Source organism: Chelonoidis abingdonii, chromosome 4 (genome assembly GCF_003597395.2).
Source record: "Chelonoidis abingdonii isolate Lonesome George chromosome 4, CheloAbing_2.0, whole genome shotgun sequence".
NCBI classification, from domain to species: domain Eukaryota; kingdom Metazoa; phylum Chordata; order Testudines; family Testudinidae; genus Chelonoidis; species Chelonoidis abingdonii.
In genome coordinates this window covers 7459221-7472198 of record NC_133772.1, presented here as the reverse complement: position 1 = coordinate 7472198, position 12978 = coordinate 7459221, and the positions used below count along the sequence as shown (strand labels likewise).

Below are 12978 nucleotides of genomic sequence, written 5' to 3'. Positions count from 1 at the left end.
GACGCATGCCCCGTGCTATCTCATGCCTTTACAGAACATCAAGTTCAGCTAAACTTAAATCTCAGAAAACCTGCAGCTATAGTGTGAAGGTAAATGCCCCCACAGCTGTAACTCTGACCCCTGGAGCCAGCTGGAGTCACTGGTGATTCTCTGCCATGCGCTCTGGCTGCAGTCACTGGGCAGGTGTCACTGTACTGAATGGCAAAGTGGTTGGCTGAAGCAGCTTGGCAGAGCTGTGACTGTGATGGGAAGTGCCCTGAGGGGGCTGTGGCCCTCTGGGGGTGTATGTGAGCCCCTTTCCCTGCACCCCATCTGTGTGATCACAGGAGCGGTGCATGTGCACCTGGGGAGATCCGATCTGCCTCATTTCAGAGCTTAGTTGTGTACATTGCCTCACTAGTGGGGCACAGGGTCCTCGACATGGGGATTGTCAGCAGTGAGGTGGTAGCTGTGGGGTTAATGAAGGTTAAGTGAGCGTATGGTGTTAGAGAGCATCATGTGCATAGGCAACCAGCTATCAGTCCAGCAATCCATCTATCTCAGGGGCTCTCAGACTTGTACTGGGGGCCCCTTTCACATAGCAAGCCTCTGAGTGCACCCCCCCCAACACACATTAAAAACACTTGTTTATATATTTAACACCATTATAAAAGCTGGAGGCAAAGTGGGGTTTGGGGTGGAGCCTGACAACTCATGACCCCCTCTGAGGGGTCCCAACCCGAATTTGAAGAACCCCGATCTATCTCCATAGCTATCCATTGATTGGACTCTTTCTATCCAATGTCATGTACACATATCTATTCATCCTTCCACCTCAAACATGACAATAAATCTACCTACTCCATACAGCTGTCTTTCTATATGAATGTCTAACTGTGGCATTCACCCTCCCCTCCAGCCCCTCTCTCTAGCTGTTCACACCCCCTTTATCTATATTGACCTATTCCATACATATCTGGATGCATCCAGCCCTCACCTTGTGTTGACACAGGTCAGAGCCTTGAGTCCTCTTGGTTTATAGAATATCAAAGTTGGAGGGACTTCAGGAGGTCATCTAGTCCAACCCCCTGCTTATAGCAGGATCAATCCCCAGACAGATTTTTACTCCAGTTCCCTAAATGGCTCCCTCAAGGATTGAACTCATAACCCTGGGTTTAGTAGGCCAATGCTCAAACCACTGAGCTGTTCCTACCCCTGGATGTGAGCATGCTATTGCACTTGGGCTTTTCCCATCCATGCAGAGACCAGGCCATACCTGCCCTCCTGCCAGGGAAGTGGCTACAGTGCCAGAGGCTGCGGGTCCCCACCATCACACACATCTCACTTTGCCCCTGGGGTGCCCAACTCCACAGCCTGCTCCCTTCTGGTGGGCAGGGGGAAGGCAGCAGGAGGCTCTGCATGTAGGGGTGAGGACATCTCTGCCCCACACAAGGCTCCCAAAGGATGCTGGAAAGCAAGGGAATTTTATTTCTCACAGACAATTAACCCATTGGGGGCCAGATATGGAATGGGGGTGTGTGGAGAGGCTGGGTAGCTATGTGGGGTGGGGGCATAGCGGGGGTAGGGTATGCCAGAGGAGGTGGCACAGTGGGGAGTTGGGTGTGCTGGAGGGGGTGGGTAGCTCTAGGGATGGGGAGCACAGTGGGGCATTGGGTATGCTGAAAAAGGGGGCATGGAGGGCACTGGGAAGCACCCAGCCTCTGCATGACCCATCCCTGCTTGGGCCCCTAGTGCATTCTGTGTCCCCCTCGGGCACGGAGCACATGGCCAGCAGCGGATGACAGCCCCCTGAGTCAGCGCCCACCGCCCACCCGCACCCGCAGCGTCTGTCTCTCCATCTTGTGATATTTCGCTCCCCGGGAGATGCCGGAGGCAGTGCAGCAAACAAATCCTGCGCCAGCTTGTGCTGCAGCAGCCTGGCATAGCCCACCAACCCAGCACCCAGCCCCCCGCCCAGCCCCAGGCAGCATGGCCATGGGCTGCGAGGCACACACAGCCCTGCCAGCCACAGGGCACAGATCATGGTCCATCACCTCACCAGGGCACAGACTGCTGGGCTGGAGTGGGGGCTGGAAGCGTGGATCCTGGCACTGGTGCCCGCAGCATGGACCCTTCTGGGACGGGGGGCTGGGACTGTGAATCCTGGTGCTTTTGCCCCAGGGCACGGACCCCACTGAGGGCCTGGGAGTGTGAATCCTGGTAGGTGCCCTTGGGCATGGATCCCTGTACTTCCAGCTTGGCATATGGCTCCAGAACTGCCTTGACATGGCAAGATGAGCGGAGAAGGGAGATAGGGTGGGCACAGAGCCAGAGCTGCTGGTTGGTTTCCTGGGAGCCTGTTGCCTGTTGGCAGATGAGTCCCTGGCAACACCAGCACCAGCTGGTGCCCATTCGCAGTTCTCTGTCAGCGGCTTCTCCTCCCGCTCCCACCCAGCTCTGCTCCCAGATGTGCCCGTCAGAGACCCAGAGCAAGGGAGGGGTTGGATGTGGGGGGGCAGGAATCCCTCTCTTGGCTACTCCCACTTCCCACCTTAAGCCCTGCCTTCAGCCCCCAGCTCCCTTGCCCGGCTAGACAGCGAGCCAGCCCAGCCCAGCCCTGCCCCCAGGCTGGCGGGCTCAGGGGGGCAGGGAATGGGGCACAGGGCCTTTCCCCTCTGTGGGGCGCTGGCTCTGATCCCACCCAGAGCAGGGGCCTGGCTGGCTCAGGGGGGTGTGGAATGGGATGTGGGGCCTCTTCCCTGTGGGAGCGCCGGCTCCCATCCGCCTCGCGGTGATGCCCCCCCAGGGGTGAGGGGACACGGGGGGTGGGGGCTGGGGAGCGGTGTCCTGCCCACCGATCTCGCCTGGTGCAAGGGGCACTGGCTGCCCCACTCCCCGCCCTTGGTTGGCATCTGGAGCCCAGAGCCCTTGGGCTGCCCCCGGTGGGGCGGGGCGGAGCCCGGCCCTTCAAGGGTTAAGCGGCGGCCCCGCGACAAGGGGCGGAGCCGCCGGGCCGGGATAAGGCTCCGTGGCTCTCAGGGCTCATTTCTCCCCGCGAGCGGCCGGGAGCGCAGCGTAGGGAGCCCGGAGCGCAGCCGCCCCGCCCCGCCCGGCGCACCCCATCCTGGCAGAGGCCGGCCGTCGCTCGTGTCCGCTGTCGCCGGCGCAAGCGGGGCTAAGGCGGGACGGGTGCCGTCCGAGGGCGCCGGGTGCCGACACCGGGCTAGCGCAGCCGGAGCGGGCTGTGGCGCTCAGCGCCCCTGGCCAGGCGCGGGCAACCGGGCACTGGGCTGACGGCCCCGGGCACGGCTCGGGACGGGCTCGTTGCGCTCAGCGCCCTGGCCAGCGCGGGCACCGGGCTGAGCGCCCCGGGCACCGGCCTCGGAGAGCGCTGTGTGTGGAGTGCCCCCTGCCCAGCCCGGGCACCGGCACCCAGCCGAGCGCCCCCGGCACCGGACTGGCGAGCACTGTGGCCTGAGACCCCGACGCCCGGGCACCCGGGAGCCCTGCGGACTCGGCACTGGACTGTGTCCCCCTGTGTATTGGTGCTGGGCTGGGCTTTGGCAAACACCCCGTCCGGCTGGATCGGCGCTGGGCACCTGCTCGCTGCTGGCCGGGCGCCACTGAGGCTCGGATCTGCCCCTGCCCTGCTCCGGCCATCTGCCCTTCCTCTCTCACCTTGGCAACATGCTGCTCCGGCCGGTCCGCCTTCTGCACGGTAAGTGCCATCTCCAGCTGCCTCCTAGGCTTCACCCCGGGGCCCGGTGGGGCAGCTTGGGAGCCGCCGCTGGCTTGGCAGCAGAGGGAGGATGGGGTGGTGCTGAGGGGTGGTACCAGGTGGAGGGCAATGCTAGGGGGGCACGGATGGGGCGGTGTCGGGGGGGGAGCATACAGTGTCCTGGGTGAGGGGGACAAGGACAGGAGAGTGCTGGCAGGGGGAGAGGGATAGTGCTGTGGGGGTACAGGTGAGACATTGCAGAGTAGGGGACACAGCACCCTTGGGGGGCACGTGACAGGGATGGAGGTAACAGTGCCCAGGCACTGACAGCACAGCTTCCTTGGGTGGGGTGGGGTGTGGGGGCACGAGCACCCTGGACGGGCATGGAAGAGGAAAGCCAGGGGGACAGTGGGAAGGTGTGGGGCAGCTGTGGACAAGAAGGTGTCAGGGGGCAGCAGGACACAGATCCTTGGGTGCATGAGCAAGACAAGCCCTGGGGTGGGTGGGGATTGTTCGTGCCCTAGCCTGGGGTGTGCAGGGCGGTGTGATGGGGAGGGGAAGCCAGAGCAGCTCAGTCCACACTCTGTCTCCTCCTACCCTGCTAGCACAAGGACGGGGAATGGGGGAGCTGAGCACCACCCTGCTCCTGAGGCCAGGGGCGGTGCCACCCTCTTTGCCATGCACCCAGCTCCTTAGTTACCTGGGGGGCAGGCCAGGGAATGGGACATGGGGCCTTCCCTCTAGGGAGTGCTGGCTCTGATTCAGCTATGGACAGGAGGGGCTGGCTGGCTGGGGGGTGTTCTTCCCGACCCCCAAATGCACCGATCTGGTGGGAGGAGTTCCAGCTGTGCCCCTTGCAGGACAGGTCTGGGGTGGATGGGGGGCATGTTCTTCTCCGGGGTATTTGGTGCCCAGGGGCTGGTGACTCCAGCGCTGACTTAGCTGGTGAGAGAGGGAGTGAAACAGATGGGTCAAGGAAGGGGGCAGATGGGGAGGGATTGGCAGGGGGGATACGAGGGGGCAAAGCGAGGATCAGAGCATGCAAGGGGTGGGTCTGGTGGTGCTGCTGCCCTAGCACTCAGGAGTGGGGGTGGCTTGGCAGCGCTGCCCCCTGCTGGCCTGGTCCTGGTGCCCCGGGCGACTGGTGCCGTTTATAGCCGTTGCGTGAGGGAAGAGCTCCTGGCACAGCCAGCAGCTTATTTTGAGGGTCTTAAATTATGGACAAGCACAGAGCAGCTCCCAGCAGCACGGAGCCCGCTCGCCTGCATCGCTCGCTGTGTCACCACCTCGCAGCCTCCCTGCCAGCCTTTGCTCTGCTGGGAAGGAGGGGAGGATGTTCCTTGGGTATTGCCCCCCTTCTGCTCCCCAGAGCCTTCATCCTCACCACTACACTCCTCTTTGGGAGGGGGCCCTCAGCTGTGGAACCTTCTTTGCCAGCCAGCTGCCTCCTCTTAGGCTCCCCACTCCACATCTGTCTGAGCGTCTGATCCTATGGGGACCACCCCTCACCTTGATTCCCATCAGCAGCCATCTCCGTCCCCACCATCCTTTTCCTCCGTGGGAGGCTGGACAGCTGCTCCAGGCCTTACACCTGCAGTTTCTGCCCCTCCATTTCCCCTCCCCTTCTTCTGATCCCCCTTTGATTCCCCCTTCCCCCCTGGGGCTCACTGCCCTGATGTCCCCCCCCATGCCCACCAGATTTTATACCCACCACCCTGCTCCCCTCTTTCCATGGCCAAGTGCCATGTCCTGGGGACCCTGCTCCCCCAGCCGTGCCTCCTGGGTCGGTGGTTCCCCTGTTGGCTGGTCAGATGCTCAACTGGGCATGAACTGGTGGGGCACAGACGCTGCTCCAGCCCTCAGCAGGGGAAAGAGGGGGATCAGACAGCCACAAGGGAGCTACCTACAGCCGGCTGCTGGGTCACTGCAAAGAGCCAAGAAAGTGGCTGGAGATCTGGAAGGGCCTGGGGCATATGCCTGGGCTGGCATGTGGGGTGCTGGCATGGGGCTCACTGGGTAAGCAGGAGGGGAGAAGTGGCAGCTGTGCCAAACCCCCACCCACCCCGGGGCCAGGCGCTGCTGAGGCAGGAAGGCTGGTGAAATGCAGACTGGGTGAGGGGTGCTATCCCGGCCTCCCTTTGAGGAGTGGAGTCGGCCTCCAGTGAGGGACCCCTGCCCACTGGCTGGTAGCAGGGAGTGAATGGAGGGGGCAGCCAGCTAGGGCAGGTATGGGGGCTTGGGAGAGGGGGATCTGAGGGGGGAAGGGTGGGGGGTTGGGGCAGGGAGAGAACAGGACAGGCCTTGAGGGAGACGAACCCAGGGGCACAGGCAGAGCTGCCCTGGTGGGCACACACGGTGCTGATGGCTGTACAGGAGTGGGGGGGGGGAGGCTGAGAATCTTCCAGCCCTTCCCCCCCCGCCCCATCCTCCCTCCCTCAACTTGCACTTAGAGAGAGCCACAGGCCTGAATTATGGATGAGGCTTCTTGGGTTACAGCTGCTCAGCCAGGGGTGGGGGCCCAGAACAGCCCCCCAGCCACTGGGCATGGCTGGACTCCTGCCCAGCCCCAGAGGAGTGCTCAGGAGACAGTGCTGGACCAGTGCTAAGGGGATGCTGCTTAATCCTCAGAGCAGGATTAAGAGATCAGAATTTGGCTCCTCAAATTCCCAGAGAGGGGAAGTGCCCCACACTTCATCAGCACCCCTCAGTGAGAGACAGGGAGTGGAGCTGGCAAGGAATGCTCATAGGAACTATCACGCTGGTCAGACCAATGGTCCATCTAGCCCAGTGTCCTGTCTGCCGACATGGGCCAATGCCAGGTGCTTCAGAGGACATGAACAGAACAGGGCAATTATCAAGTGATCCATCCCCTGCTGTTCAGTCCCAGCTTCTGGCAGTCAGAGGCTAGGGACACCCAGAGCATGGGGTGATGGGGGTATCCTTGGGGAGCTCTGACTGTCCTGTATCTGTCTGCATGGGGGAGGTCCTGCCCATGTGAGTGGGGATCTCCTGCTGAGTGAGCTATAGAGTCTCAGCCCAGCAAGGAAAAACACACACACACTCAAGCCCAGCGGGGGTGTGGCTGGAGCTGCCTTGCGGGGAGAGGAGCACGTGTGGGTCCTGAGTGGGGAAGGGGAGAGGAGGAGGCGGCGGAGGTGGTGTGAACAGAAATGGCAGCAGCTTGTGTCACTGGCTCTGGCGTCAGCCGCCCACCTACGCACGCTCTGGGCACATGCATTTGCACATGGGACACGTGCACAGAAGTGTTCACACGGGTGTGTTTGCTGCCTGGGATCAGGAGCACCCATGGTCCCAGGCCTGGGAATACCCAGCTGTTCCCCCTGGGTGGGGAGCTCTCTATGGGAAGGTACCCAAAGGACACCCCCCCACACACACACACACACGGGATCACACACATGCTGGCTTGTGTAGGAACGCATGTAGGGGGCAGGGGCCTGGCCCTCTGGTGGCTGATGAGTGGGCCTGGCTGGGTGGAAAGGGGGCTCTAGTGCACTGACTGGCACTGGTACAACAGCCCCTCTCACCTCCTGTCTGTTTTGCAGGCTCCGTCACTCCCCTCTTCTGCCTCCTGGTGCTGCTGGTGACCTTCCCCCCGGGGGCACCCACCTGCCCCATGCTGTGCACCTGCTACTTCTCCCCACCCACAGTCAGCTGCCAAGCCAACAACTTCTCGTCAGTGCCCCAGGTGCTGCCCCCCAACGCCCAGCGCCTTTTCCTGCAGAACAACCTGATTGGGGCACTGCGGGCGGGCACCTTTGGGCCCAGCACCATCACCCTCTGGCTGTACTCCAACAACATCTCCTCCATCCAGCCCGGCACTTTCCGCCACCTTCCCGCCCTGGAGGAGCTGGACCTGGGGGACAACCACCACCTGCGCAGCCTGGACCCCGACACCTTCTGGGGCCTGGAGCGGCTGCAGTCCCTGCACCTCTACCGCTGTCAGCTCAGCAGCCTGCCTAGCACCCTCTTCCGCAGCCTCTTCAGCCTCCAGTACCTGTACCTGCAGGAGAATAACCTGCTCTACCTCCAGGTGGGTGGGGGCAGGGATCCCAACCACAGGCATGGACATGCAGATTCCTGCGCGCCAGCCCCCGCAGCCGGGAACCCAGCTTGGCCTGGGACACTGGCTGGCTCTGGGGTGGGGAATGGCATATGGGGCCTTTGCCCCCCAGGGGGCACCAGCTCCAGTCCTGCTGAGCTGGGGACTGGATTCTCTGGGCTTAGGCTGAGATCCCCACCTGTCCTCTGGCTGGGAGTCCAGCTGCCTGGCCCATGCAGCTCCCCTCCCCCACACTCCTGCAGGCAGGCTGTGGGGAGCAGAGGGGCTCTTTGGTGCCTTGCCAGCCAGCTACTCTCAAACCACAGTCCATCCGGCCCCGGGCACTGCGGCTCCTCCACAGCAAGGAGCAGCCCGGCCCTGCAGCCTGCCTGAGTTGGGGGGTGGGGGAGGCGAGGAGAGGGAGTCCCTGCCAGACAGCACTGCCTCCAGCATAGCATGTCCTGCCCTGCAGAGATCACAGGGCTGGGAGCTGGGTAGTGAGGGGGCAAAGCTTGTGCCATGTCATCTGACTTAATTACCATCCCTCCCTCCCTCTCACTGTCATCTCGCCCCTCCAACCTCTCTCTCTCCATCCATCCCTCTGTGTCCTCTCTTCCTCTCCTCCTGCTGTCCTTCCACCTCCCTCCATCATCCCTGGCTCCTTCCTTCCATTCCTCCCCCTCTACTCCACCATCCACCCTTCCCTTCCTCCATCCACCTTCCTTCTACCACTATCTATTCCTCCATCCATCCATCTCTACTCCTCCTCTCTCCCTTCTTTCTACTCCCTCTCTGTCCATCTGTCCTTCCTTCCATCTGTCCATCTATTCTTCCATGTATCTATCTCTACCCCTCCTCTCCTCCTCTTTCCCCTCCTTTCTTTCTTTTTCTGCCTGGCTCTCTATCCGTCCCTCCTCCCCTTCTTTCTCCCCACTTGCCATCCCTCCCACCTTGATATCTCAGGACGACCTGTTTGTGGACCTGGCCAACCTGAGCCACCTCTTCCTGCACGGGAACAAGATCCGTGTGCTGTCGGAGCACGTGTTCCGGGGTCTGGGGGGTCTGGACCGGCTGCTGCTGCATGTCAACCGGCTGCACTCGGTGCACCGCTGGGCCTTCCGGGACCTGGCCAAGCTCACCATCCTCTACCTGTTCAACAACAGCCTGGCGACACTGCCAGGTGAGACACTGGCCGAGCTGCCCTCTTTGGAGTTCCTGCGCCTCAACAACAACCCCTGGGCCTGCGACTGCCGCGCCCGCTCCTTGTGGGCCTGGTTCCAGCACACCCGTGTCTCCAGCTCAGATGTGGCCTGCACCACCCCACCTGAGCGCCAAGGTCGTGACCTGCGCCACCTGAGCCTAGCTGATTTCAGAGACTGCCCTCCTGCCAATCACGCCCCAGCACGGCCTGCGGCGGGCACCAAGCCCAAGTGGGGTGGGGAGGCCGAGGTGGGTCGGCCCCACAGCAACAGCTCCTCCAACCACTTGTACGGGCTGGGGGAAGCCGGGGCGCCCCCTGCCGACCCCTCCTCCTTCTACCGGGACCTGCCGGCCAGCGACATCCGCAGCCCCAAGTATGACTCCCCCACGGAGGTGGACTACTGGGCCGGCTATGGTAGTGAGGAGGGCCGGCTCAAGGAGGGCTGCACCGGGCCCGGCTGTTCCCCATTGGACTCTGGGGCCTGTCGGCTAGGTATAGTGCCCGCAGCCCTCCCCCCACTCCTGCTGCTGCTGGGCCCCCCTGGGCTCTGACCCGGCCCCACCAGACTGCCCCGGACTGAGCAAGGACAGCGATTATGGGAGGACAGGCCCTAAATAACTGCCCCCATGGCACTGAGACTGAGGGGAGCAGCCCTGAGCCTCCCTTCTGGGCCTGAGCCTGCCTCAGTTTCTCCCCACCCACACCTGCCCTTGTGGGCAGCTGGCTAGTGGAAACGTGGAGTTTGGGTAATGAGTGCTTTCCTGATGTCCAGCAGGTTCCTGCTGCTTGTCTGCTTGTGGAGGGGAGCCCACCATTGCAAACAGGACCCCCAAGGAACCCTGTACTGGCACCCCCAACTTCCCTCCCCATTGGGGGGTGGGGTTCCTGGAGGTGTAGGGGCCCAACACCCCATCTGATCCCCCCCACCCTGAACAGACCCTTCCATGCTCACCCCCAACACCATTGACATTGCTCACTGCCCCCCCCCACATACCATCTCTCCACCCTGGGTAGATCCCCCCCCCCCACTTCCTATGTGACAAGCTGTGCAGGGGGACCAGCTGTTGGAGGCCTCCTGCCCCTGGGTCCACAGCATGGCCCCTAGGAGTTAGGGCCCCCTCCTCCAGGAGAGAGGGGGGGATCAATGCCCTTCTAGTCCCCCCACTGTCCCCTCCAAGCCACACCACTCCCTGTTCCCACTTGCTCACAACTGTCCCCACAGCCCATTGCCTGCACCCTATATCCCCTCTCCAAGCTACTTCCTCCCCCCACACCAAGCCAGAGAGAGAGCAGTGTCCCCTCCCTCACAGTGCACCTCTCCAACCCAGTGCCCCAGCCCCTTCTTTCCCTGTCCCACATGTCCCCCCCAGCCCCCCACATCTCCATGTTCCTGAATTGGCCCTCAGGGATGAAAGCTCATTCCTTCTCCCCCTTCCTTCCCTGAGTCTGGTAGGATCCACCCCCCCTCAAACCCTGCTCTGCGGCTCTGACCTTCCCCCCCGCCCCTTTACCGACATGTCTGATGCTGGATGTTTTTCTGCTGCTCGCCCCGCCCCCCTTCTAACAAGCAAAACAAAAAAAGGGGGTTGGAAAATTATTTATTAAAATTCTATTATTTTAGACCTGTTTGTCAGACTTAGTCACTCGGGGGCGTGGGTAGCAGCTGCTTCGGAGTCCGGTTCCTGAGCTTGGCCACTCCTGCCTGGCCAACACAGGGGTATTCAGATTGCCAGCTCCCAGCTCACTCTGGATCCTATCTCGGGCCAGCAGGGTGCCAAACTCAAGACTGGTGGGTCTGAGTCCTGATGGGGTAGGTCTCCTCCTTACCATCTCCTCATGCCAGCTGGCACAGATTCCCCTCTCTCTTCCCCTCCCCCCCCCCCCCCCCCCCCCCACAGAGCGGGCACAGACTCAGCAGGCAGAGGAGGGGAGCAACAGGAGCAGCTCTGGCAGCTTTTGGTTGCTTGCCCCCAAAATCTCCACTCTCATTTCAAAACAGCAGCTTCTGCCTCCTGAAGCTGGTGATGATTTGGGGGGGATCCTGGTGGCCCAACCTGTTGGCCCCCACCTCCCTGCCCCTTCTGACTATCCCCATTGCAGGCGCTCGCTCTCAGCATTGTAGAGAGAACCCCACAGAGGCGTGACATGTGTGATACTGCCTGAGTCTGCAGTCAGCCTGAGCTGGGGGTTGCCCTTTCAGCTGAGTAGGCTGTTAACTCTGGAACCCACTGATGGTGATCACACTGCAACTGACATGAACTTGTGGGGTGCTGCCCAAAGCCCCCTGCCCAGCACCCACCTTCAGACTTGGTGGCACACTTGGACCTCATGTCCTCTTGCCCCACTGCATTTCTGTCTCCCCATTATTGGGGTTAGGGGTGGGGGCATGGTGAGCGTGAGGTTGATCATGGGGTGGGGGTGGTCACATGGGGATGGAGGTTAAAGGTCAGTTGCTGGTGTGGGGTGAGGTGGGGTCAAAGCAGGGTCTCTCCAGAGCCCTGGGCTGTGGAGGTGTAGGCAGGACTGGCACTGTGCCAGGGGTGGGGGCCCTGCCTTTTCAGGTCATGTCATTCTCCTCATGAAATATTCAGGGCCCCTCTTGCAGAACAGCAGCACAAGCCGTGAGCAAGGCGGCGTGCACGAGCCTCCCGCAGGGCACCCTGGCACTCCCTTCCCCCACCCGCAGCCAGGCCTGGCTTTATGAACGTTGGGGCCCAATCTGAATACCCGGCGGCGGTCCGGGGCTTCGGCGCCACTTCAGTGACGGGGGGTCCACTCCCGGTCTTCCACAGCACCGAAAGACCCCCACCACCACCGAAATGCCACCGAAACCCCAGAGCGGCCCTCCTCCCTGCCACCAAAATGCCGCCAAAGCCCCAGAGCGGACCCCTACCCCGTTGCCAAAAGGCCACCAAAGCCCTGGAGCGGACCTGCCTCTCCCCTTGCTGCTGAAATGCTGCCTAAGCTCCAGGTGAGTATTTTCCCCCCAGCCACCCGGTGAGTAAAAAAAAAAATTAACAGATGCCTAAGGCGCAGGGCCCTTTTAGGCGTGGGGCCCGATTTCAGGGAATCGGCTTAAAGCCGGCCCTACTCGCAGCCAAGGGGTGCCTCCTGCCACATGAGCCTCAGTCCCACCCCTGCCCCTCACGTGGCTTAAGGGGGCCTGTTCAGCCATGGGGACAGAACAGAGCCCAGCCCAGACCAACCCCTGTCCCCAGCCAGCCAGGGAATTGGGGGGAATCCACTTTTGTGTTTACAAGAGGAGTTAAAGCTGTACAGGGCTGGGACCAGCTCAGCCTCCCCTCGGCAGCTGGCTGGTGTGAGCCACTGTGTGAGGGGCTCTAGCCCAGAGCTAGCTTCTCCCCTCCCCCTCCCAAAAAAAACCCCTTGGCTGAGGGGCAGCTAAGGTAGCTCAGTGCATCTATATCTCTCTGCACTTCCCTGCCCCTCCTCCATCTCCATCTGTAATGTAGTTACCAGTGCTCTATCCTCCCCGTGGTACAGAGGGAAACTGAGCCACAGAGAGGCTCTGTGCGCTGACACAATTCCCCTCCCCCCAAAAGGAAAGTTTTCTGAAATGATGCCCCTGGGAGGGAAGCAAATGGGGACGGAGTCTAACCAGAGAGAGTGCTGCCTGCCTTAGTCTGCAGGCAGCCTGAAACAACAGCTCTAGCATGGGTACTAGCCACCCTTCTTCATCACGTGGTAGCTGTTGACTCTGGAGCCTACTGATGACCCTTGTGGTGTCAACCCAGTGAATCATGGCTCTGCTGATCGAAGTGAGCAAGGAAGCAGAGGAAAGATGGCGACAGACTCGTTCTCCTGGGAGTGGGGCTTGGTTTGGGAGGTGGGGCTTAGAAGGATGCAGCTCAACCACAGTGCAACATGGTGAAGTGGTAAGGGAGGTTTGCCCAGCCCCTGCTTCGGCAGCTGCTGCCAGGCCCAAATTCACTCCTCCTTGCCCTGTCCCTCCTACAGTGTCACACTCTCCTGCACAACAGCTGTGAACACACATGCAAC

General features: G+C 61.6%; 1 protein-coding gene across 1 annotated transcript; it reads left to right on the top strand.

Annotated features, from left to right (window-relative positions):
- Window positions 1-3342: 3342 nt before the first annotated feature.
- RTN4RL2 (reticulon 4 receptor like 2) lies at window positions 3343-9618 on the top strand. The gene is made up of 3 exons (XM_032775788.2): window positions 3343-3697; window positions 7261-7748; window positions 8721-9618. The coding sequence occupies exons 1-3, from the start codon at window positions 3667-3669 to the stop codon at window positions 9507-9509; spliced, it is 1308 nt and encodes a 435-aa protein (XP_032631679.1). The 5' UTR covers window positions 3343-3666; the 3' UTR covers window positions 9510-9618.
- The last annotated feature ends 3360 nt before the right edge of the window (window positions 9619-12978 follow it).